The sequence below is a fragment of the Bison bison genome, unplaced genomic scaffold, assembly GCF_000754665.1.
Source record: "Bison bison bison isolate TAMUID 2011002044 unplaced genomic scaffold, Bison_UMD1.0 scf7180017864452, whole genome shotgun sequence".
NCBI lineage: Eukaryota > Metazoa > Chordata > Mammalia > Artiodactyla > Bovidae > Bison > Bison bison.
Genome location: NW_011495014.1, coordinates 9,236,027 through 9,263,092, shown reverse-complemented (window position 1 = coordinate 9,263,092; position 27,066 = coordinate 9,236,027). Strand labels below are relative to the sequence as shown.

General features: G+C 38.4%; 1 protein-coding gene across 1 annotated transcript in view; it reads right to left on the bottom strand.

Annotated features, from left to right (window-relative positions):
* The window catches only part of PLA2R1 (phospholipase A2 receptor 1, 180kDa), a 134,962-nt gene that overhangs the window by 34,617 nt on the left and 73,279 nt on the right, over positions 1 to 27,066 (bottom strand). The window contains exons 14-19 of the mRNA XM_010859024.1: positions 14,754 to 14,956; positions 12,534 to 12,679; positions 7,610 to 7,694; positions 4,728 to 4,860; positions 4,114 to 4,149; positions 3,286 to 3,443 (exon numbers count right to left, since the gene is read on the bottom strand). Of these exons, the coding sequence (XP_010857326.1) occupies positions 3,286 to 3,443; positions 4,114 to 4,149; positions 4,728 to 4,860; positions 7,610 to 7,694; positions 12,534 to 12,679; positions 14,754 to 14,956 (761 nt within the window). The remainder of the gene's footprint in view (positions 1 to 3,285; positions 3,444 to 4,113; positions 4,150 to 4,727; positions 4,861 to 7,609; positions 7,695 to 12,533; positions 12,680 to 14,753; positions 14,957 to 27,066) is intronic.

Below are 27,066 nucleotides of genomic sequence, written 5' to 3'. Positions count from 1 at the left end.
AGTCAGTTTTCATTACAATGACAAAGAAAGGCAATGCCAAAGAATGTTCAAGCTACTGCACAATTGCACTCATCTCACACGCTAGGCAAAGTAATGCTCAAAATTCTCCAAGCCAGGCTTCAACAGTACGTGAACTGAGAACTTCCAGATATTCAAGCTGGATTTAGAAAAGGTAGAGCAACCAGAGATCAAATTGCCAATATCCGCTGGATCACAGAAAAAGCAAGAGAATTCCATAAAAACATCTATTTCTGCTTTACTGACTATGCCAAAGCTTTTGACTGTGTGAATCGTGACAAACTAGAAAATTCTAAAAGAGATGGGAATACCAGACCACCTGACCTGCCTCCTGAGAAATCTGTATGCAGGTCAGGAAGCAGCAATTAGAACTGGAGATGGAACAATGGACTGGTTCTAAATTGGGAAAAGGGTACGTCAAGGCTGTATATTGTCACCCTGCTTATTTAACTTCTATGCAGAATACATCATGCAAAATGCCAGGCTGGATGAAGCACAAGCTGGAATCAAGATTGCCGGGACACATATCAATAACCTCAGATATGCAGATGACACCACCCTTGTGACAGAGAGTAAAGAGGAACAAAAAAACCTCTTGATGAAAGTGAAAGAGGAGAGTGAAAAAGCTGTCTTAAAATTCAACATTCACAAAACTAGATCATGGCATCCGGTCACATCACTTCATGGCAAATAGATGGGAAAACAATGGAAGCAGTGACAGACTTTATTTTCTTGGGCTCCAAAATCGCTGCAGATGGTGACCGCAGCCATGAAATTAAAAGATGCTTGCTCCTTGGAAGAAAAGCTATGACTAACCTAGACAGCACATTAAAAAGCAGAGACATTTACTTTGCCCCCAAAGGTCCATCTAGTCAAAGCTATGGTTTTTCCAGTAGTCATGTATGGATGTGAGAGTTGGACCATAAAGAAAGCTGAGCACCGAAGAATTGATGCTTTTGAACTGTGGTGTTGGAGAAGACTCTTGGGAGTCCCTTGGACTGCAAGGAGATCCAACCAGTCCATCCTAAAGGAAATCAATCCTAAATATTCATTGGAAGGACTGATGCTTAAGCTGAAACTCCAATACTTTGGCCACCTGATGTGAAGAACTGACTCATTGGAAAAGACCCTGATGATGTGACAGATTGAAGGCAGGAGGAGAAGGGGATGATAGAGGATGGGATGGTTGGATGGCATCAGCGACTCAATGAGCGTGAGTTTGAGCAAGCTCCGGGAGTTGGTGATGGACAGGAAAGCCTGGCGTGCTGCAGGCCATGGGGTAGCAATGAGTTGGACAGAACCGAGCAACTGAACTGAATTGACTGATGAACATTGGGGTGCATGTATCTTTTAAAATTAGTGTATTTATTTTTTCCAGATATATACCTAGGAGTGGAATTGCTGGATTCTTTGAGGAAGCTTTGTGCTGTTTTCCTTAGTGGCTGCACCAATTTACATTCTCACCGACAATATACAAGCGCTACTGTTCGGAGGATGGATTGTTTTAATATAATGCATATGCTGTTCTGCTGCCCACAGCGGTTTTTGAAAATGACCTTGTAAGTCAGATGACTCGAGTTCACTTCCAAATTCCACTACCTAGCTGCTGTGTAACCAAGTTGTTTCACCTCTTTAGAGTCTTAGCTTCCTCATCTGTAAAATCTGCTGATGGCAGACTTCCCACAGAGAGTTGTTAGAAAGATTGAATGGCATTAAACATTGGTGCTTTGCAGTGCTTGACACTGTTACAGTAAGTATTGGCCAATTATCACTTCCTTTTGGGATGTGCCCTTTACATGTTGATAGATTGGTTTTTAGCCATTCACCTGGTCTCTTATTACTGCCGCTTGGGGCAAGGAGTCTGCCTCTGCCGTCTAGCTAAAGAGACAAATGTATTTTCTGAAGTTGTGATATATAACTCATTGATACTTAATGTTCTGGTTTTGACTTGAGTGTTCCATTTGTAGGAGATGAAGAGTAGTAATATAATGCATGAACCGATATTTGGGATAGCCTATTCTCCTGGTTGGTCTGCCACTGTGTCTCTGTGGGGCAGTGCAGTTGTCACCTAAACCCTCTGGTTCTTGGCTTTTCCATCAAAACTCAGTAGTGGACCCAGCCTGCATCCTCCTCACTGTATGTGTATCAGAGAGAATTACAGAGACAGGAAAGCCCTGTGAGATGTGAGGGAAGACATTTCTCTTACAAGTCAAGGATGCTTTAACATAGAACTTCATTTTAACAGTTAACTTACAAACATATGAAAAGATGATAGAGCAATAAAGGATTCCTGGAGACCATGAAAGAATGTTAAATTATGGAAAAAGAAAAAAGGCTCTGTTACCTTTAACAGTTTCCTAGGGAAAATTAGGAATGAGGTTGTTTCTCCCGGGTGCCCCCTTGGTAATTTGTACAGACTGCTCTCTTTTCTCTTACTACATCGTGTTATTTCCAGCTTTTTAAAGACACTGACTGTATCTCATTTTTGTGTCCTTGACATTTTTGTGTCCTTGACAAATACCACAGTGCCTGAGACCAAGCTAATGCTCAATAAATGCTTGCTGAAGAAATACATGGAAAACCTGACACTATTCCTTGGTAGTCTATTTCATATGTAACAGATTCTCCATGCTCCTAATTAGCCTAGCTTCTCAAAGGATTAAGTCCAGTCTTTATCTGAAGTTGAAATGTAGAACCACTCCTTACCATTTTCTGTAGAGTCTAAAAAATACTGTACTCTTATAAGTAAAATTTGGAATTTTAAAACAGCATGCACCTCCCAGTAGTCCTTGTCCCTCATCAGTGCTTTATCTTCCTGCATGCATCTATCCACGTATCTTTTTCTAAAATACTACGTAGTTCTATTTACTTGTATTGCTTGCAGTCTTCCTGCCTAGACTAGACTATAAGCTCCAGGTGAGCAGGGACTTTGGTCTTTTGGAAGCACTGATAAAACCTCAGTCCCTAGAATAGTAGATGCAGAATAAATAAGCATTGAATGATGGAATGAACCTCACAAAACAATAAAATGCTACTCACTCATCCTTGTTGCTAAAAAAGCATGAGAAGTGAAATAACCAACAAGCATAGTAAACCTGTGTTTCCATTATTTTCTCTAAATCTTTGTAACAGGAAGAAAAACAATTCTTAAAAATCTAAGACTTTCAATGAAACAAATTAATGTCTGGTCTTTTGAAAACAAAACCCCTCAAGGACTGAAGAAGGAGTTAAGCTCTGAGTTTCTCATAGTTAATCAAATTTAAGTACCGCTCTTATTTTGCTGTGGATGAATTCTTGTTCATGTGCAGAATGAATAGTGAGAATATCACTGCGCAGCCAGCCACAGACAAACTCAAAGGAGGACCATTCTGAGGCAGAAATATGAAAAAGGTACTCTGCATCCTGATAAAAGAGCCAGGGTGCATCTGAAAGAGAAATAAGCAATGGAAGTGATACAACAATTATTGAGCAATGTAATGCAATCTTAAATAGGGTGTGCTATGATTGACCTCACATGTGTAATTTAGTCACTCAACATTAAGAAAATGTGTGTGAATACACCTACTCCCACACATATTTAAGTATACAGTTTACTTATTTTCACTGGTCTTTTTCATATATGAAACACGTATATTCCAAAGTCTGGGCTAGATGCGTATTTTAAAATCATGTGCCATAAAAATGGAGTTAAGCTATGATATTAGTCTTTAATAATATTTAATGTCATTTTGATTTTAAAAAATACATATTTATTTATTTGGCCACACCGGGTCTTAGTTGTGGCACGCAGGATCTTCCATCTTTGTTGTGGCATGCAGGATCATTAGTTAGTTGCAGCATGTGGAATCTAGCTCCCTGACCAGGGATGAAACCAGGGCCTCTTGTATTGGGAGTGTCGAGTCTTACTCGCTGGACCACAAAAGAAGTCCCTAGTTTGATTATTTATTAATGGTTAATTTGAACAAATTAGTTCTCAATAGACACAAGAAAAGAGTAACTCCATTGGTGCTATGTAATAACAGACTAATGGTATTGCCTTCTCTGGACTACTGGTATAAAGTAGCATAAAGTTAGAAATTCAGGAATCGTTCTTACCATACTGATACCAGGGTGGAACCTTGGGTCTCACATCTGTAAAGTAAAAGCAAGCCAATGTGAGTGATGTTTATTTACAGATGTACTATCTCTGAATTACTTCAGGTCTAAACACAATATTTTGGACTTTGCTTTTTAAAAGATTATTGAGAACCAGATGTTGCTTGGAAAGTGATCAGTTCTCCTACCTGAAGAGGAGCCTCAAGAGAGACCTCTGGTTAAAGAAAAAAGGTTGTAAACACTTACTGAGAGCCTATTGTGTGTCACACACTGTGCTGGTGCTTTTACTTATTCATCTGATAAGTAATTTTGTTTGTTTGTAATGTCACAGTGACATTTCTTCCAGGTTGTACTTGCAAAATACAATTCTCCAGAATATGGGCAGTTATCTTCATTTCCCACTAACTTAGCATACTGCACTGGTGTCATTTTTTCTCATTCCACCATGATACACATTCTTTTTTTTCCTAAAATGGTACAGTCTGGTTCATCATGAAGGTTGTTGGTCCTGTGGTCCAGGCTGCTTAAATTTTAGACCTCTGTAACTGTTGCCTTGGGAAAATGCTATAGATGATTAGAAAGCAAACAAATAGTGAAGATCTTAATATTTTTACCTCTTGGAATTTTGCATATCCATTCACGTTTGGAACCACAGTATGAGGGTAGCAACGTTTTATTTGCCTTATAAACAGCACAATTTCTTGCATCTTCTCCAAAATAAGAATTGTCTAAAAATGAAGAGACAACCTGCAGCAGATGAAGTTCATTATTCCTTAATACTGATTCTCTGCAAAAGGTTTCAAATGATCAAAAAGGCATCCCTGTAGAAAATTACAATAGACTTCTGGAGGAAGTAAGTTATGATGCCAGTTAAAGGTGGTTCCACATTTGTGAAAAGCAAGCTAATGAAAACTTTAGCATTTTTTCTTGAAGATTCTTTTTCTGTTTTTTTTTAAAAAGAGGCATGCTATACCTTTCTCCAGAAGGAATAAGTCAGATGAAATTGCACTGTTTTCTCACTTAAGGTTAGGCTAGCTCTGGGATTCTGGGTAAACTTTTTAGTGGCTCAAGGATCTTTCAGAATTGAATCTCATCTTTGATGTAGATTCTTTTGCTTTTAGTCTCTAATACTAACTTCTAAGTCAACCCTAGCTTTAATCAAGAAACTATCTATTTCTATGAATGATCACACAACAGGAGTATTGACTAGAGATTCAGACTTCTCGATGATTTGATGACTACTTGATAGAAATGTGGACCAACCATGAGTAAGACTCAGGTAAAAATCTGAAAAAAAAAAAAAAAAAAGAGGGTTTTGAAATGATTTATGCTTCCTGGTAGCTTAGGGGTGAAGAATCTGCTTGCAATGCAGGAGACACAGGTTCGATCTCTGGGTTGGGAAGATCCCCTGGAGAAGGGAATGGAAACCCACTCCAGTATTCTTGTCTGGGAAATCCTATGGACAGAGGAGCCTGGCAGGCTATATAGCCCATGAGGTCGCAATAGTTGGACACAACTTAGCTACCACCACCACCACATACTCGCCTTCAAATATGTACAAAGTCATGCAATAATTCATCTAACTTATATATATATATATATATATATATATATAAAAGTTCAGATTCAGAGAATGGCATGAGTTTGATATTTACTCTATCCAGAGGGAAGTGGTGAGGGACTCAGTCCACTGCTTCATGGCTTTATCTCATTGATTCTGAACCAAATTGTCTATGCCTCTCCTGTTATTAATAAGTTTGTTTGTTTTACTAAAAGACATTGTCGACCTCTATGCACCACATTTTATTTTCCAAGCGGCATATTGACGTTAACCACCCAACCATGCTATGTGGTGGCTGCCATTAACGGGGCAGGTCAACCCTGCTTTATGCCCTTTCCACTCTCTGGGCCTTGGCTTCTTCAGCAGAAGAAGAATAGATCTATTCTTCTAATAATAATATACTAGATTATTCTAATAATGTTCTAATAATATTAATATTATATTATATAATGTAGTATATATATTATATTACATATAATATATTAATATACTATTATATTACATAATATATATAATATATTATATTACATATGATATAATGTATATTATATTATATAGTATAATATAAACTATATAATATATATTATATATAATATATAACATTATATATAACATATTATAATATATATTATTATATTCTAATAATAATATTCTGATAATAATATATTAGATTATTCAATAATATATTCTTGCTAATAATCTATTCAGCAGAATAGATGGGTGAGGCTAGGTCATCTCCAAGATCTCTTCATAACCTCTGGTCCTGTTGCCTTTTTCAAAGAAGCAGTACTGACGTGGTATTGTTTTTTTGTTTTTTTTTTTCCAACTAGCACGCTCATTATTTTTATTCCCACTTAAGCATATAGTTTCTCTGCAAACCATTTCCTTGCTACAGATTTGAACACCATCTATGTATCAGGTCTAAAGATCCCTTTTCTCTTTTGATCGTTACTATGTCAAAGTTTGGCTGCTGCTATTTTGCCAATGAGGAGACTTTATGACATTGTGTCTTTGGAGGCAGACAACCTGTATACAAATGCTGTCTCTCTTATGTATTATTTTAGGCAAACTACTTAATCATTTTAATATCCACTATGTGGAATCACTGTAATGATGAAAAGAGATCATGCAGGGTTGCACTCGGCTCAGTGCTCAGAACTTGGGCTCAGTGAATAAGAGCTGTATTAAATGCTCACTGCAGGCTGTTGCTAACCCCAGTTCACTGGTGAAACTAAATAATTTGATTTTTCTTGTGCCTTCAGATGGATCTCATTTTAATCTGGGTTACTGCTTCTGTTTTTTTTTTTTCCCTATCATGAGGAAGATCTCAGAAATCCTCACTGTGCCTGAAAAAAAATGTAATTGTGAGTTCCTTCTTTCCTTCATGAGGTTTTTACACATGTGAGGCTGAATGAGAAATAATTATTTTTTTTCCTCCCAAATAATTTTCTTTGACTGAGAAGGAGGTGCAGCTTCTTAAACCTAAACCTGGCATTTCTATTCTTTTAAAGTGAGAGAAACTGAAGATATTTCTTTTCACTGTGACATAGACAAGGGTCTCACCCTCACATGATCAGGTGCTGTGCAGGAGAGGGAGGGTAGGGCAAAGGAAGCATGGTATTATTTTAAAGAATAGTTGCTTCTCTGCTGGAGATTCTTCACATGGGAGATGGTTTTCAGGCCTTTTTCAGAGATTTTTATTTCCTTTTAGGATGAGATTTATAGCTAGCTTTGGAACTATCTGGCTAGCAAAGCTTTCTCAAGACCTTGCTGAAATGACTCTTTTGATACCAAAGTCTGGGGCAGTTTTTGATTTAGGTCTGAGTCATAGGGAACATGGCTGTTCTTCCTAGGTTCTCTTGGATGGTTTACTAAGTGGTTCCAGAGCCACCTGCTTTAAATTCATCTCCTTTTCTCCAGCTTGGAAAGACTTACAGGAGTTCCATCAGACCATTCCCAAGAACCAGCATTCAGTGGGTTTCTTTTATTAAATCCAATCCAGAACTGCCTTTCTTCTGTCCTGTGAAGAGAAGAAACTAAAACTTGGCCCTTCGCGTTGAATTCACAATATTATGTAACAGGTTCAAAAAGTCTTTAAGTATTTAGTTATGCAGGAAACAGCTGACATGACTAGCAGAACTGATCAAGTGAGCAAGCATTTATTGACCATTTCCTGTAAGCAGAACCAGAGCTATAAAGTGAACTGAGCAAGGACTAATCTCACTTCCTACCTCTCTTGGTTTGTATGGTGTACTCATTGGGGATGGGCAGCTGGGAGAAAAGTCTGTCCATATTGAGAACATGGCTTTCTCATGGTCGTTAGGAATGGCAACACCTTTCAATTAGGACAAGAATACATGAAAGTGAGTTGGTAAGAAATTTGGGAACATCTTTTCCCTACTTTTCCCTATTTATTCACTACTTTACTGCATATTTATGTTACTTTTCTATGTTTGTTGTTCTTTTGTCAAATATTCACGTACTCTCTGAGGGTTAATCACCACCATCACCATTTAATAAAAGGTTTACAGCAGGTTTGGTTCCTCCAACTATATCCCAGTGTAAATCATTCCACGGTGAATCAGTCTGAGGCATGGTAGATTAACTTCAGCTATTACCACTGGTTAGACTTCATGAGAAGCCCCACAGAGAACCATCTTCCCTCCTATTAGGTGATGGACCAATATGTTAAACCACCGAGTATTCAATACATCAAGCAATAAAGGCTAATAGCACAATGAACCATCTCACTAAGATAATTTTCTGAGGATAATTTTGAAGAATTAAAGATTTAAAGGATTGAGAAATCATGACAGATGCTTTATTTTCCTTAATGCACAGAAGCAAACCTATTGTGAAGTATCTCCTTCTCAGATGTTTGAGCTCTTTTTCTTGAATGATACAAATGAACGTAAAATATGACTTAGAAAATTCTAGCATCACTGAGACCCATTGGCCACTGCCATGATTATAACTTACATTTAAGGTTGTGAGAAGGTGAGAATGCTGCCTTAAGCTTAAGCTAGGTAGATTCATCTCAGTGACCAGGCTGAAGACCTACATCACTCTCCCTGTGTTGAGAAGTTTTTATTCTTTTTCTCACTGAATTCAGAGGTCTACATTTTTCCTGCCATATACTCACTCCTAGAATATGGACTGGTATTTATTTTCTCTCCAACAATTTCCTAAAGTTGTATAATTTTAACTAGTTACTATATGATAAAAAGGGAGAATGCAATGGCACCCCACTCCAGTACAGTTGCCCGGAAAATACCATGGATGGAGGAGCCTGGTAGGCTGCAGTCCATGGGGTCGCTAAGAGTCGGACACGACTGAGCGACTTCACTTTCACTTTCCACTTTTATGCATTGGAGAAGGAAATGGCAACCCACTCCAGTGTTCTTGCCTGGAGAATCCCATGGACGGAGAGGCCTGGTAGGCTGCAGTCCATGGAGTTGCACAGAGTCGGACATGACTGAAGCGACTTAGTAGTAGTATATGATAAAAATAAAAATAGAAAAACAGTGTCATAAGAAGAAGAAGAAGCACTATGCTAACAATGAGAATTGGTTTATTTGGTATAATTAAGCATGACACTTGGCTGAACTCCTTGGCAGTCTTGGACAAAGAGTAGAATATACATTATATAGCTTTTGTGATTAGGTGCTGAACATCAATAATTTGATAGATACTTGACACTGAATTCTGTGAGACAGTTTGCAAGTATTGTTTCATAGGGCAGACCTTACAATACACAAGTATGAAAGGATGCTTTACAAGGGGCTGAGCCTTTGATTGTGTGGACCACAACAAACTCTGGAAAATTCTTAAAGAGATGGGAATACCAGATCAACTGACTTGCCTCTTGAGAAACCTGTATGCAGGTCAGGAAGCAGCAGTTAGAACTGGACATGAAACAACAGACTGGTTCCAAATAGGGAAAGGGGTACATCAAGGCTGTATACTGTCACCCTGCTTATTTAACTTATATGCAGAGTACATCAGGAGAAATGCTGGGCTGGATGAAGCACAAGCTGGAATCAAGATTGCTGAGACAAATATCAGTAACTTTAGATATGCAGATGATACCACTCTTGTGGCAGAGAGTGAAGAGGAACTAAAGAGCCTCTTGGTGAAAGTGAAAGAGGAGAGTGAAAAAGTTGGCATAATACTCAACATTCAGAAACTAAGATCATGGCATCTGGTCCCATCACTTCATGGCAAATAGATAGGGAAACAGTGGAAACAGTGGCAGACTTTATTTTCTTGGGCTCCAAAATCACTGCAGATGGTGATTGCAGCCATGAAATTAAAAGATGCTTGCTCCTTGGAAGAAAAGTTATGACCGAAAAGTTATGACCAACCTAGACAGCATATTAAAAAGCAGAGACTTTACTTTGCCAACAAAGGTCTGTCTAGTCAAAGCTATGGTTTTTCCAGTAGTCATGTATGGATGTGAGAGTTGGAGTATAAAGAAAGCTGAGTGCTGAAGAATTGATGCTTTTGAACTGTGGTGTTGGAGAAGACTCTTGAGAATCCCTTGGACAGTAAGGAGATCCAACCAGTCCATCCTAAAGGAAATAAGTCCTGAACATTCATTGGAAGGACTGATGCTGAAGCTGAAACTCCAAAACTTTGGCTACCTGATGTGAAGAACTGACTCATTGGAAAAGACCCTGATGCTGGGAAAGATTGAAGGCAGGAGGAGAAGGGGACAACAGAGGATGAGATGGTTGGATGGCATCACCGACTCAATGGACATGAGTTTGAGCAAGCTCCAGGAGTTGGTGATGGTCAGGGAAGCCTGCCGTGCTGCAGTCCATGGGGTTGCAAAAATTCGGACACGACTGAGTGAATGAACTGAACTGACTGAACTGAGGTCATGAAGCCAAGTTACAACTTATAACAGTGGAGATGATCACATCTCCCTTGGATCTGAGGCCCCATACCTGACTAGCAATCCAATAAAACAGGAAGCTTCTTGAACTTTTCCTCAGCCTCAGAGAATCTGACTCAGCAGCCCTGGGATGAGACCAGAGGGCTCCTTGTTATCAAGTTTCCCAAGTGAGTGTGAGAGTCAGCCAAGTTTGGGAACCATGGTCTCAGGCCAGCATTTCCTGCAGGGCCGATCAGTTCTATGGGATTTTAGATAAGTGGTGTCAAAAAAAAAAAAAAGTTTTGTGGTCAAATAAAGTGCTTCCTTCTAGAAGCCTTTACAATACTAATGTATATGGCAAATTTCCAAGATAGGACCTTGTTTTGCAAACATATTTGACCACAAAATCCCCCTATTTTCCCTGGAGTACTCCATGAGACACACATTGGGAGATACTACCACCTTTAAGGTCATTTTTATAGATGTTAGAGGTGAATAATTTGATGGTATTACATATTAACCTTCTCAGGGGAGGGTCCTAAAGGAAATTTATGGGGTAGGCCAGGATTTTCCTCAAAAAGTAGTTCTGGATTTTCTCAGAGATTCAGATAAGTGTTTCATTGAGACTTCAGATTTCCAGAGCTTGAAACACAGTACTCAGTATTATATTTGTTTGTGTTAAAATAAATGTATGAAAGTGTGCCACCCCTCCTCCCCTTAGACCACAACATCCTCAGGGGTAGGATTTTGTGTCACATCTGTTGCATTTCCCAGCCACCCATGCATCTCTGGTGGCTCAGATGGTAAAGAATCCACCTGCAGTGCAGGAGACTGGGTTCGACCCCTGGGTTGGGAAGATTCCCCTGGAGGAGGGCATGGCAACTCACTCCAATATTCTTGCCTGCAGAATCCCATGGACAGAGGAGCCTGGCAGGCTACAGTCCATGGGGTCACAAAGAGTCAGACATGACTGAGTGACTGTCGCTTTCACTTTCATGCATGTAGTAGTGTCCCTTTCACAGAAGACATTCCCAAAATACATGCTAACTGACAAGAACATTCTACAGTAAGAAGCCAAGGAATGAGAAGGCTCGCTAAAAGAGACATGATGGCTGTCTTCAAATATTTGAAAATTGAGTAGACTTGATCTGTATTGCTCTGGCTTCCTACAAAGTTGATCTTTGAAACTAGTCTCCAACAATGGAATGGATTATATCCCCAGTAAGGAGCACCTTGAAACTGAAAAGAATTATGTAGACAGTAGATGGCCATAGGCATTTGGTAGAAGAAATTCCCATACTGGACTGGAGGTAGCACAAGATCTCTATGTTTCTTCAAATTTAAGTTTGATTGATTTTCTAACTTCACAGAATTGAAGATTCTGTAAACTTGCAAGATGGATGCAAACAAGTAAATGCCTGTTTCCTCAAATGTAAAATTAGAAGGTTGGATTGGAATTTTTTAAAAAATTAGTGAGACTTTCTTTTTTCCAAACAAAATATCACATGGATCCCTTCTGTATACAAAACACCTGGAGGTGAAGGAGTAGGTCGGTTGGACCTACTCCGGTGACTCAAGTCAGCGAACAAGAAACTGACTGCCCTCTTGACCTCTCCTGCTCTGGGGGTTCAGGACCCTCCAGATGCTCAGATAACACTTGGAAAATCACTGGGCTAGATAATTTCTGAACTTGGAAGAAAAACTCTAAAATTCTGTTATGAGGCACACAGAAAAGATTTCAAGTATCAAAACAGTCATCACTTTGTTCATTGTTTTATGGAATGAGAACTTAGTGCAATATAAATATAAAATGATAAGTATGTATTTTTCTCTCACAACTAGTTGCTTGTTGGCTTTAAACTTAAACACTTGAGGTTTTGAATATCCCAAACACTCCAAATATTTGGAATACTCATCACTAAGAAGTCATCACTGGGAAACAAAATATTTGACTGAAATTTTTCAAAATTAACAAGTATTTACCGATTAAATTTTGAATGTAAAAGCTCATTCACAAAATTCTCTTCCTCAATATGGGCAAAGCTTGCAAGATGAGCTCCAAATTCTTCACAAAATTCTTCAGCTTGTCTCCATGTTCTTTTCATCAGGACTTTTTCACTATGAAATACCTGTATAGAGAAAGAGAAAAAGGTTGACACAGTCATAAATAACATAAGGCTGTTTAATTCTGGACAAAAGGATTACAGGAATATAATTGTTGTCATTATTCTACATTAAAGGATTGACCGAGAAGGGAGAAATAACATTTATTGAACTAAAATGTATCTACTTGTCTAAAAACTATTTTTTTATTCTCAAAACAAAGACATGAGGAGGATATGATGAGGACTCTTTTCCTCCAGAAGAGTTCTTTTTGTCCCCCTCCTAAATATCCTATTGGAGAAGGAAATGGCAACCCACTCCAGTATCCTATGACTGGCATATGCTCGTCCCTTAGTAAAATGTTTGTCAAGAGATGAGGAGAGTCAGGCTAAGAGAAATTTACAAATTTCAAGTCAACAAATTTCAGGTTACAAATTTAGGTTACAAATCTCAGGTCAACACAGCCACAGACTAGCAGAGCTAGGATTAGACCCAGTATTCCGAGGCTGACTCAGGGGAAGACATGAGAAATGAGACCTGAAACCTAAGGCAGGTATATGTCTGGGGTCTTTGAGTCTTGTGTGCTCTTTTTATGCTCAGTCATGTCCAACTCTTTGTGACCCCATGGACCATAGCTCACCAGGCTCCTCTGTCCACGGGATTCTCCAGGCAAGAACACTGGAGTGGGTTGCCATACTCTCCTTCAGGGGATCTTCCTAACCCAGGGATCAAGCCTGCATCTCTCATGTCTCCTGCATTGGCAGGCAGGTTCTTTACCACTAGTGCCACCTATATTTCTAGGCTCTTTGGGTCTTGGCTATACCTAAATTGTTGTTTTGCAGCTGTTCTCACAGTGGCATGAAGAAGTCAGTCAAATGGAAAGTATGCTTTTGACTTTATTTAAGGTCAAGTGTGAGGAACCAATGACCCAGAGCTTCAGATCCCAGACCTCTATACCTTCCTCATTTTTAACTGCCTGATGCTATGCTTAAGTCTCCAATGCCAGGCGGGCACCCTGCAGGTGCCCAGGCTTCACCAGGCTCTAATTTGCTGAGACCAGAATGAATGACCTTCCCAGCCCCATGGACTACAGCACAGCCTTTCTGTCTTTTAAATTATATGTCAAAACTCACCTCCTCTGGGAACCTTTTTTCAAATCACTTTAAATTCATAAGTCCTACCGCTATGCCTATCAAACACACCATATATTTGTTGACGTATCAGGGTAATGTGTAGTAGAAAAAGCACTGGACTGGTAGTTCCAAGACCAGGAATTTATTCTAACTCTGTCAATAAATAATTGTGATCTTGGGTGAATCACCCCATCTCACTGCATGCTGCAGTTTACTCATTTCCAAGGTCTAACTTATAGCTCTGTGAGGTTACTCCTGGGCCCATTATTCCATGAATCTAATGTAGGATTAGACATGTGTACATGTAAATTGAGTGCATTCACAAGCCATTTATGAGACTGCAATATTTCTAGACACAGAGGCTGTCTCCATTCTGCTCTTCATGTGCCCCTGTGCCAGAGAACTTTCTCCCAGCATTTTAGAAATCTCTATTTATATGATGAACCAAAGATAAAGCCACCAAATATATTTCAAAAATATATTTCTGAGAAAATAAGAGACACTGACTTAAATCTAGAATCTGAAGGTGATTTGCAAAAAGACATTTCTTCACACAAAATATATATACATAAACTTTTGATCATCAAAAGCTGCCAAAGCTATTCTTGGCAGCAGAATGGCATTATTCCATAATAAGGACTTTATTCATTGGCTTACAGACAATATGGAATTGTACCATTTCCATACCCAGTGAGTGTCTGCCTTGTCCATTTGTAGGCAATAAGAATAATATTGACTGGAGCCTTAATATCAGTCCTCATGAGGAGGCCTCGGTGTCACCAGGATCTGTCAACATTTTGACCTAAAAATTATCTTGGAATATAACTGAGGGGATGGAGACAGCCAACAAATATTAATTGTCTGCTGTCTGCCAGGCACTGTTCTGGAATAAAGGAATTCAGGATACACGGACAAAGTTGAAATAATGTTGGTTCCATTGAGAATGCCCATGTAACTTCCACATTACCTTGAAGCAACTGGCCAGGCCAGGCTCTGACTCCCAATCCAAATAGCAGGGGTGAAAGGGCCATCCCTCTTCTTGCTTGGTTTTCTCCCGATTTTCCACTGGTTGCTTGCACAGGGACATCGCCTTAAAGTGCCTACAGTCCCTCACTTCCCAGCGGCCAGGGTGACTCCTCCCTCGCATGACAACGCAGCCACCACTGTAGCCTAAAAGCAGAAAACAACACTGTACTACCAGACCACGAGAACATTTTGTGCTTGGAAGACAGCTCTTTAGAGTGTTGGGTAATTGACATCTTGTAATGAAGCACCTAGACAAGAACAATAAAGATGAAAAAGGATGCTTTAGCGGCATGATCATCTCGTTTCTCTTCATCTCTGGAGAAAAGAATAGCAGATCGAAAAGTGAGAGAAGAGAGACTACGGAGCCTGAAATTTGGCTCAGATGGCAAATGATGGGCAATCTGGTGCTGTTTCAAGGTGGGATCGAAAATATCCCGCATATCTCATCAAACGCCAACATGCCTCTACTTTGAATTATTGAGCTTTTTAACTGCAGAAGAAATCTTAGCTCACAATTTATTGAGCAGCTACCCTGTACACTGTGCTTTCAAACACTACTATGAAAAATAAGCAATGAAAAATTCATGGTGCCGATCCTCTGAGAAATTGATTCAACAGGAAAAAACACATCAATGAGTCAGGCAGTGTGTGAGGTACACAACAGAGAACCTCACAATGGGAGAATGAAGTATATTCCAAGTGGGGTGAAATTCTGGGGGCGGCAGTGGGAGCAGACATTAGGGAAAAACCACCTTCTTATAGCCAAGCCCCATTTTATTCTTCTGTGTATGTTTGAATATACTGGAAAATGAAGTATATTTTCCCATAAAAATAATTTCTATGTTAAGATTCTCAAGTTTGTCATCAAATGTATACAACTCATATGGTAGCTGAAAAATACACTTCAAATTTCAGTGAATTGTAGAAAATCCCTTGCAAAAATTGAGTAAAAATGAGGCTTTTATTTTTTCTTGAATCTGGAGTGATCATTCAATGAACTAAATCAACATTCGGCAACAACAACAAAACTGTTTACCTATATCTACATACCAGTGGTGTTTAGTCACTAAGTCACTCTTGTGACCCCATGGACTATAGTCTGCCAGGCTCCTCTGTCCATGGGATTTCTCAGGCAAGAATACTGGCGTGGGTTGCCATTTCCTTCTCCAAAGGATCTTGCCAATCCAGGGATTGAACCCATGTCTCCTGCATCACAGGTGGATTCTTTACTGACTGAGCCACCTGAGAATACCAGACTAGGCTGTATATTATTAGCTGATTGAGATAGAGGGACCGAACAAAACCCAACTCTTATAGTTGAGTGTGAGACACAAATAAAGGATTAATTGTAGCAGACATACTGTGTGAAGTGCTATAGTAACCGTGTGCGTTAAAATTTCTGTGGGGAGACCTCAGATAGGGTGATGGAGTCTGCCTCAGGACATCAGTAAAGTATTTGCAGGTAGAGACATTTGAGCTGCATTTTGGAGGATGTTAAAAGGAGAAAAGAGTTTTCAAGGGGTGCTTGTAAAAAAGTAAATGATTATAGATGAAGCATATGAAGACTTGTGGTGGTTCTTGAGCTAAAGGCACTTTTAAAAGTATAGTTACTTGGTACTAGATATTTGTCTTGCTGAATTTCCCTTCAGAAGTAATGGCTTCAATTTCAGTAGATTCAGGGTAATTGGCATTATCCTTGCCAGCCATGTTTGTGTTGTCTTATGCTGATAGAAGGGCTTCTCCAGTGGCTCAGCAATAACGAATCCGCTTGCAGTGCCGGAGACACAGGAGATAAAGGGTTTGATCCCTAGGTTGGGAAGATCCCCTGGAGAATGGAATGGCAACCCACTCCAATATTCTTGCCTGGGAAATCCCATGGACAGAGAAGCCTGATGGGTTATAGTCTATGGGGTCTCAGAGTCGGAGACAACTGAAGCAACTTAGCATACATGTGCACACTAATAAAAAGACTAAACAGAGGGATAATGAAAAGTGGAATGAGAAGGAAGAAGACAGAGGAAGATGTACAAAGAGCGCCTCCTAGAGAAATGGGAAGGTGTTTGTGAAAGAGGAGAAAGAGCAAGGAAGCTGAAGCATGAGTGTTTATGCTTCAGTCACACCTGGGTGCACACCTGTGTTAGGCACCTGCAGGAAGCTCATAGTCTTACGTATGTACACATGGTGGTGGTCAAAGAAACCCACAAAGGTGAAAATGACCAGTCATAAACAAGTAGACATAACTGTATGACAAGTAGAAGAAACTGAAGTCCATATAAAGGCCATCAGTTGACTCCACTGGCCAGAGGAACTAGTTAGTGTTCAGGATGGAGGGTGGGGGGCCAGGCCGGGGACAGAGTATAGCATACTGCCCCTGCTGTGAATGGAGCAGTGGAGGCCTGTTGAGTGTAATTTGGGAATGCAGCTCGCAGTTTAGCTGAGTCATGAACAATAGTGGAGATGCTGCCTGCTCTGTGCAATGAAATTCTAATGAAAACTGAATTGTGGAAATCCACGTAGAAGCCAAAAACCTAATATGTCTATGGAGAGAATTGCTCTAGTTGAAAGAGCAGGACAAACACACACTGTCACCTGACTCCTCCATCCTTCCTTCTCAGCAGCCTTTGACTTGGGGCCTAAAGTCTGGGGTTCTAGTCCCAGCACAAATATTTAGTAACTCAAACCTCAAACCGGTTAATTAAACACAAAAGACTGTGTCTAAAACAGGGGGGCAATAAGTCCTTTTCTTCTTATGGATTTTCATAAAAATAAAATAATGTATTAAGAAGCCCTGTGAGAGCTATAAAGGGCTAAAACCATTTCTAAGATGTTGCTTCTATTTTTATCTTGACTGTTTTCATTACAAAATCTGGGATTTTTGTGGCACAAGTTCTGCCTGAGTGTTCAAAGAATTTTTAAAAGCTCAAATCAGCAAGTTTAAAATGCAATATACTTTTTTGTTGGTCTTGCATTTTGTCTTACTTTTCCACATCAGACAGTGATTAAATAGCTTTGGTTTTAGACACTAGATATTCAACTTTTCTTCATTAGTGAAGAAGGATATGTTTGCGAACTGCTATGAAGATAAAAAGTACTGCCGGTGTTTTATTGGTATTCTAAAATGGTTAACTTAATGGAACATTTGACCTAAGTTTTAGAGTCTCAGCCCCAAAGAAGCAGTGAAGTGGTATAATAAGGGGAGACTGAGCTAAGAAACAGAGAAGGCAATGGCACCCCACTCCAGTACTCTCACCTGGAAAATCCCATGGACGGAGGAGCCTGGTGGGCTCCAGTCCATGGGGTCCCTAGGGTCGGACACGACTGAGTGAATTCATTTTCACTTTTCACTTTGATGCATTGGAGAAGGAAATGGCAACCCACTCCAGTGTTCTTGCCTGGAGAATCCCAGGGACAGGGAAGCCTGGTGGGCTGCCGTCTATGGGGTCACACAGAGTCGGATACGACTGAAGTGACTTAGCAGCAGCAGCAGCAGGGCTAAGAAAGAGATAAACCAAATTTATAATCTCATGTTGTGAGGATGCTTGTAAAGCCAAATAACAAGGGTAGGGTGTGGGAAAGAGCAAAGGTGTTTATTGTTCTCAAATTTGGTAACTCATCTCTCATTGGGCAAGAGCAGCATTCCTTCTGTCCCTTAGTGGTGAATCTCACATTTGAGCTGATTCTCCTTACTTGCCTTAGCCTCCCTCTACCTGCCATTACTCTCTCCATCAAACATGAATGGGAACACTTTCAGTCAATTGAGAAATTCCAATTCACTATTCTGCTGCTAAGTCGCTTCAGTCGTGTCCGACTCTGTGCGACCCATAGACAGCAGCCCATGAGGCTCCCCTGTCCCTGGGATTCTCCAGGCAAGAACACTGGAGTGGGTTGCCATTTCCTTCTCCAATGCATGAAAGTGAAAAGTGAAAGTGAAGTCACTCAGTTGTGTCCGACTCTTAGCGACCCCATGGACTGCAGCCCACCAGACTCCTCCATCCATGGGATTTTCCAGGCAAGAGTACTGGAGTGGGGTGCCTTCTCCGATTCACTATTCTAGTCTCTTCAATTTGGCAAAATTATCTAGCCTTATAGCAAATTGAACCAACCTGGGAAAAGTTCCATCTTTCACCTCTCTGGCCAAATACCTAAAAACAGACTATCCGAATCTATGTGTGGCCTTGGGGCAGGAGGGAATCATAACTCAGCCTTTAGACAATCATTTTACTTGTGCCTATCTGCTTATTTCCCCTTGCCTGCAGCAACCCTTTAACATCCTTAATCTCAAGTCTTCTGTTCTGCCTTCTTTCATCTCTCTCTTCTCCTTCTCCATGGAGAAAAGTGAAGCTTTGGGTCAGGAAAGGTGAGCTTTCATGGAGTTCTGCTTATCTGCCTGAGACCACATTAGGCATTTTATATGGTCTTTTCCTATTTAACTTGAAAAATCTCTTTAGGTGGATATTAGTGTCTACAGTTGGCTAATGGAAAAACCAAGGCTCGGAGGTGTAGTATCTTGTCTAGGGCCACATAATAGTTCAATAGGGTTGATCTGGAATTTGAAACCAGATTTAACTGAGTCTACCATGAGATAATGTCAAGGTGCAAAGGAGGTGGACATTCAATAAATAACTGTTGAATGAATAACTGAAACTTCCCCTCCAATTATGCTCTTTCATTTCCATGGACTCTTCTCTTTCCCCTGGTCATACTTCTCCTTTGTGAACCCAAAGTATTTCCTTGAGATCTACTATCCCATTTTAGTGTGTATGACAGTTACTGATACATTTATAAAAAGATATGGAAATACCAAAAGGGTACTCAGAAATTAGGCTGTTCATTCTCATTTAGGTGTTGGTTCATTTCAGGATTCTGATGAGACTTAAAATGGATAATTATCTATCTGTTGGATGGATAGGGTCCCTGTTGCCATGTATAGGGCACTTTCAAGAAAATAGATCTGACCTGCTCTACTGCAATCCCATTCTCCTTGTCATTGACAGATTTCCATTGACTTGAGACAACTGGAGGCAATACTTTGGAGTTATCCTGTGAGTGAAGCACTCCTTTCTCACAGTGGTATCTAGATATAGAAACTTTTTTCACAGAGCCTGAGTTATGGATGGATGGAAAACTGTGATTTCCATTTATTTTTTTTTCTATAAAATACCTGTGAAACTCTAATAGTATTTGGAAAGGCTTTTTTGAATACCTTAAAGGATAGATTAACCTGCTTCCTTTCATCATTTATAGCAACCTCCATATATATTGAATCCTTAATATAAATACAAGGTACATTTATGTTTCTAATGCATTAGCTTCTCCCTAAATGAGAAAGACCCTATTTATCATCTTTCTCTTTAATCAGTGGTACTAGTTAGTATGGATCAAAACTGTTTTTACCTGAATGGTTACTTCTCTTAATATACAGAATGCCATAGTCACTTTGTTGTGGTTATTTTAGTAAAGATAGCAAGAAATTATTTCTTAATAGAAATATCCCAGCTATGAAGAAGCCTGTAATGAATCAATTGATTCATTAATGCATCAATCATATGGCTTCTAACTTGCAAATAGTGAGAAAATGAAATGGTCTTTCTAAAAAAAATAAAAATCTATGATTTGGATCAGGTCTCTGACTCTAACTTTTTAAAAATGAAAATGTTAATTTTATGAGAAATAAAAAGAATAGAGTAACACATTTTCCGGAGAGGGCAATGGCAACCCACTCAAGTACTCTTGCCTGGAAAATCCCATGGACGGAGGAGCCCAGTAGGCTTCGGTCCATGGGGTCGCTAAGAGTCGGACATGACTGAGCGACTTCACTTTCACTTTTCACTTTCATGCATTGGAGAAGGAAATGGCAACCCACTCCAGTATTCTTGCCTGGAGAATCCCAGGGATGGTGGAGCCTGATGGGCTGCCATCTATGTGGTCACACACGACTGAAGCGACTTAGCTTAGCTTAGCTTAGCTTAACACATTTTCAGTGTGTTATGGGGATACAATCAAAAAGCCCAGACTGTAGGAAACTATAGGACAAACAACACATTTGCATCAACAAATAAAATTTTTAAAAATGACAAGGGGCAAGGAAGAGGGAAACCTAGAGAGGAAAACAGACTTTAGGAGATCTATCCACTAATTACAGTGTGCGCAACCTTTTTTTGATCTTGATTCAAATAAGCCATAATATACATTATATATGTATATTGTTATGAATCATTTAGAAATTCAAGCATTAACTGAAGATTTATGATGCTATGAAATTATAGTTAATTACTTTTAGCTGTGATAATTGTATTATATTCATGTTTCTGAAAAAGGAGTCTTTATCTTTTAGAGCTAATACTGAAATATTTATGGGTGAAATGATATGATATCTGAGATTTCTATGAAAAAATATGGGAAATGGAAGGAGTGGGTGAGAATATAGATGAAACGAGATTGACCGTGGGTTGATAATTGATGACACTGGGTCATGGGTATAGGTGGTGGCTCATTGTGCTCTTTGGTGGGCATAATACAAGATTGGTAAAATGGCAGAACTATGATTCCACCAATTTTGATGATATGACATAAGGACAGAGTCTTCATTGAGTTTATAAAAAGCTGCAGGCTTCCTGTTCAGCGGTCAATTTATATAGTCAGTCTGGGCTGGATTAAGATTCTGACATGAGGACCAAGCTAATGGATTCTTTTGTGACAGGCGGAGAAAAAAATATGATTTAGGATGGTGTTTCTGCAAATAGCAATTTAAAAGAAAAAAAGAAACACAGAGCTTTTACATTGCTATTTTCTTCAAAAAAAGATTTACATTTTCATCTTATTCAGAGACAATTTACTCAATGTCAATCAGCCTGAGCAGTCAAACTGAGCATCACGATATTATTTTTGCTTCAGGGAAAAGAGAAAAAGAGTAGTGCCACTCAAATAAATTACAGCAGAAACTTATGAATGACAAGGAGTTCTGCTTCAGTTCCAAATTTTAGACATCCAAATATGCCCCAAGGAAGATAACATTAAAAACTAAGAATTTTGTCTGCTCAAAATGTATTAATTTATTTTGACAGGTATAGACATTCCTAACAAAATTCCAAGGTATATTAGAAATGATACCTGGTTTTTTTTCCCAATAATAGTGTGACATGGAACTTTACTATTCTCTGTATTTTGAAAACATTCATAAATTTGTAGAATGAGAAGTTTGTTTATTGAATGAGTTGTGATGTTTCTTGTTTAGAACTATGCAGTCACCAGTGTGTATACAAATTTCCTAAAGCGATGCTATACACAAGAATCTAATTTGTCTTACCTTCACCTCACATGCCTATTTTTAAAGTATAGTTTAAAAATATAAACTATATTTTTAGAGCATTTTAAGGTCACAGAAAATTTTAGTGGAAAGTAAAGACTTCCCTTATACCCCATGCTCCATATAACCTACTGTTGCCCTCACACACCAGAATGGTACATTTGTTAAAACCTACACTGACACATCGTTATCACCCCAAGTACATGGTTTACACTGGGGTTCACTCTGTTGTATGTTCTCTGGATTTGGACAAATGTATAATGACATGTCCACCAGTGTGGTATAATGTAGAATGGTTTCACTGACCACCCGCACCACCCCCACCACCCCCATCACAAATCCTCTGTGCTCTGCCTATAAACTCCTCCTTCCCCAAGCCTCTGAAAACCACTAATCTTTTTACTGTCTCCATAGTTTTGCCTTTTCCAGAATGTCATATGGTTGTAATCACACAGTATGCAGCCTTTACAGATTGGCTTCTTTCACTTAGTGATATGCATTTAAGTTTTCTCCATGTCTTTTCATGACTTGGCAGCTCCTTTCTTTTTATCACTGCATAATATTCCATTGTCTGCATGTAATACAATTTATTTATTCACTCATCTACTAAAGGACATCTTGACGGCTTGAAAGCTTTGGCAAGTATGAATAAAGCTTCTATTAAAAAAAATCTGTATGCAAGTTTTTTGTGTTAACATCAGTTTTCAATTCATTTGGATAAACACCAAGGAGTGTAAAAGTATGTTTACTTTTTAAGCAATTGGCAACCTGTCTTTGAAAGTGGCTATACCATTTTGCATTCCTGCCAGCAATGTATGAGCGCTCCTGTGGCTCCAAATCCCTGCCAGCATTTGGTATCGCCAGTGTTTTGGATTTTGGTTATTCTAATAAGTGTGAAGGAGCTTCCCTGATGGCTCAGTGGTAAAGAACTCACCTGCCAATGCAGGAGACATGGGTTCAATCCCTGGGTGGGGAAGATCCCCTCGAGAAGGAAATGGCAACCCACTCCAGTATTCTTGCCTGGGAAATCCAAGAGGAGCCTGGCGGGCTGCAGTCCATGGGGTTGCAAGAGAGTTGGACACTACTTAGCGACTAAACATCAACAAACAAAAAGTGTGTAGCAGTATCTCGTTGTTGTTTTAATTTGCAGTTTCCTGTTGACATATAATGGTGAACATGTTTTCATTTGCTTATGTTAGATCTATATATCTTCTTTGTTTAAGATCTCTTGTCCCATTTTACATTGGGTTTTTTGTTTATTGTTGAATTTTAAGAGTACTTTGTATATTTTGTATAACAATCCTTTATCAGATATAATTTTTTTTACAAATATTTTCTCCCAGTCTATGGCTTGTCTTCTCATTCTCTGACATTATCTTTCTCACGGCACAAGTTTTATTGAAGTTTTAGTTTTAATGAAATCTAGCTCATCAATTATTTATTTCATGGATTTTTGCTTTTGGTGTTGTATCTAAAAAGTCTTACCATACCTAAGGTCATGTAGGTTTTCTTTTTTGTTATCATCTGGGAGTGTAAAAGTTTTATGTTTTACATTTAGATCTATGATCTATTTTGAGTTAATTTTTGTTTAGGGTGTAAGCTCTGTGTCTAGATGTTTTCTTTTTTTGACATGTGGATATCCAACTGCCTAAGCACCATTTGTCAAAAAGAGTTTTTCCCATTGTATTGTTTTTGCTTCTTTTTCGAAGATCAGTTGACTATTCTGTGTCAGTCTATTTCTGAGTTCTTTATCCTGTTTTATTGATTTATATTTCTTTTTTTGCCAAACTATATTGTGTTAATTGGGCTTCCCAGGTGGCTCAGATGGTAAAGAATATGCCTGCAGTGCAGGAGACCCGGGTTTGATCTCTGAGTCAGGAAGCTCCTCTAGAGAAGACAATGGCTACCCACTCCAGTATTCTTGCCTGGAGACTCTCATGGATAGAGGAGCAACAGTTCATGGGGTCGCAAAGAGCTGGACATGACTCAGTGACTAAACATATACACACACATTGTCTTAATTATTGTAGATTTATAATAACTTTTGAAGTCAGATAGTGTCAATTGTTTGACTTTACTCTCCTTCAATACTGAGTTGGCTATTCTGGGTCTTTCGCCTCTCCATATAAACTTTAGAACCAGTTTGTCAGTATCCACAAAATAACTTGCTGGTTTTTTGATTGGAATGGCCTTGCATCTGTAGGTCAATTTATGTAGAACTGACATTGTGACAATATTGAGCCTTTCTGTTTATGAACATGGACTCCCTATTTATTAATTTCTTTTTGATTTCTGTCATTAAGTCTGTAGTTTTCTTCTATAGATCTTATACATATTGTTAGATTTATACCTAAAAATTTCACTTTGAGGGGTGCTAATGTAATATGTTTTTAATTTAAAATTCCTCTTTTCACTGCTGCTATACAGAAAAGCAATTGACTTTTGTACGTTAATCCTGTGTCCTGCAATCTTGCTATAATTGATTATTAGCTAGAGGAATTTTTTGATTCTAATTTTCTACATAAACAATCATGTCATCTGTAAACAAAGTTTTATTTCTTTCTTTCCAATCTGTATACTTTCATTTGCTTTTCTTATCTTATTGCATTAGTTAGAACTTCTACTACAATGTTTAAAAGAGGGTTGATAAGGGACATCTTTGCCTTGTTCTTGATCTTAGTAGGGAAGCTTCTATTTTTCACCATTAAGTATGATATCTGAGTTTTCTGTAGATGTTCTTTATCAAGTTGAAGAAGTTCCCATCGATTCCTTGTTTGCTAATAGTTTTTAACATGAATGGATATGGAATTTTGTCAGATGCTTTTTCTGCATCTATTGATATGATCATGTGATTTTTCTTTTGTTGATGTGATGGAAAACATTAATAGGTTTTTAAATGTTGAACCAGCTTTGTATACCTGGGATAAATTCCACTTGATTGAAGTGTATAAATTCTCTTTATACATTTTTAAGTCAATCTGTTAATATTTGGTTAAAGATTTTTGTGTTTATGTTAATGAGATATATTGGTCTGTAGTTTTCTTGTAGTGTCTTTTTCTGACTTTGGTGTAGGGTAATGTTGCCCTCATACAATGAGTTATAGTCTCTCTGCTTCTAACTTCTAGAAGAGGTTGTAGAGAACTGGTATAATTTCTCACTTAAAATGTTTGGTAGAATTCACTAGCTGAACCCATATGAGCCTACTGCTTTCTGTTTTGGAAGGTTATAAATTACTGATTCAATTTCTTAATAGATATAGTCTTATTCAGATAGTCCATTTCTTCTTTTGTGGGTTTTGGCAGATTATATCTTTAAAAGAATTGGTAAATTTTACCTAAATTGTCAAATTTATGGATATAGTTGCTCATAATATTCCTTTTTTAAATCCTTTTAATGTCTGTGGGATCTATAGTGATGTCCCGTTATTCATTTATGATATTAGTAATTTGTGTATCCTCTCTCTTAGTGAAACTGGTTAGAGGCTTATTAATTTCATTGTTATTTTCAAAGAATCAGGTTTCTTTGATTTTCTTTATTGATTTTCTGTATTCAATTTCACTGATTTCTGCTCTAATTCTTATTTTTCTTTTCTTCTACTTACTTTGGATTTAATATGCTCTTCTTTCTCTAGTTTCCTAAATGGAAAATCAGGTTAGTGATTTAAAATATTTCTTCTTTTCTGATATATTCATTCAGTGTTATAAATTTCCCTCTAAGCCCTGCTTTCTCTGCATCTCACAAATATATTTTCATTTAATTAAGGGTTGCTTAATCTCCAAGTATTTTGGAATTTTCTCAGATACCTTTCTGTTATTTGTTTATAGTTTAATTTCATGTGAACTAAGAGACATTGTAAAACTTCTATTCTTTTAAATTTGTTAAGGTGTGCTTTATGGCCTAGAATGCAGTCTGTCTTAGCAAACGTTCCATGTCAGTTTAAGAATGTGTAATCTGCTGTTGCTGTTGTTGGATGAAGCAGTCTATAGATATCAATCATATCCAGGTTATCGATGGTGCTGTTGATTTCAATTTTGTCCTTACTGATTTTCTGTCTGTTGGATCCATCCATTTCTAACAGAGGGGTGCTAACATATCCAACTATAATAGTAGATTCACCTATTTCTCCTTGCAGTATTATCAGTTTTCCCTCATATATTTTGCTATTCTATTGTTAAGTACATACACATTAAGGACTGTTATGTCTTCTTTAGTGCTGACTCCTTTATCTTTATGTAATGTCCATTTTTATCCCTGGAAACTTTTCTTGTTCTGAAGTCTGCTCTGTGTTAAATTAATATAGCTACTTTTACTTTCTTTTGATTAGTGTTAGCATAATATCTTTATCCCTTTACTTTTAATCTACATGTGTCTTTATATTTAAAGTGGGTTTTTTGTAGACAACATACTTGGGTCTTAGTTTTTGAACTGCTCTAAAAATATCCTTTAATTAGTATTTAGTCCTCTGACTAATTTTTGTTAAATATTTGATATATACAACAGAATGATCTCTGTTTGTTTCCAAGGCAAACCATTCAATATCACAGTCTATCCAAGTCTATGCCCCCAACCAGTAACGCTGAAGAAGCTGAATGGTTCTATGAAGACCTACAAGACCTTTTAGAACTTATACCCAAAAAAAGATGTCCTTTTCATTATCGGGGACTGGAATGCAAAAGTAGGAAGTCAAGAAACACCTGGAGTAACAGGCAAATTTGTCCTTGGAATACTGAATGAAGCAGGGCAAAGGCTAATAGAGTTTGCCAAGAGAATGCACTGGTCATAGCAAACACCCTCTTCCAACAACATAAGAGAAGATTCTACACATGGACATCACCAGATGGTCAACACCGAAATCAGATTGATTATATTCTTTGCAGCCAAAGATGGAGAAGCTCTATACAGTCAACAAAAACAAGACCAGGAGCTGACTGTGGCTCAGATCATGAAC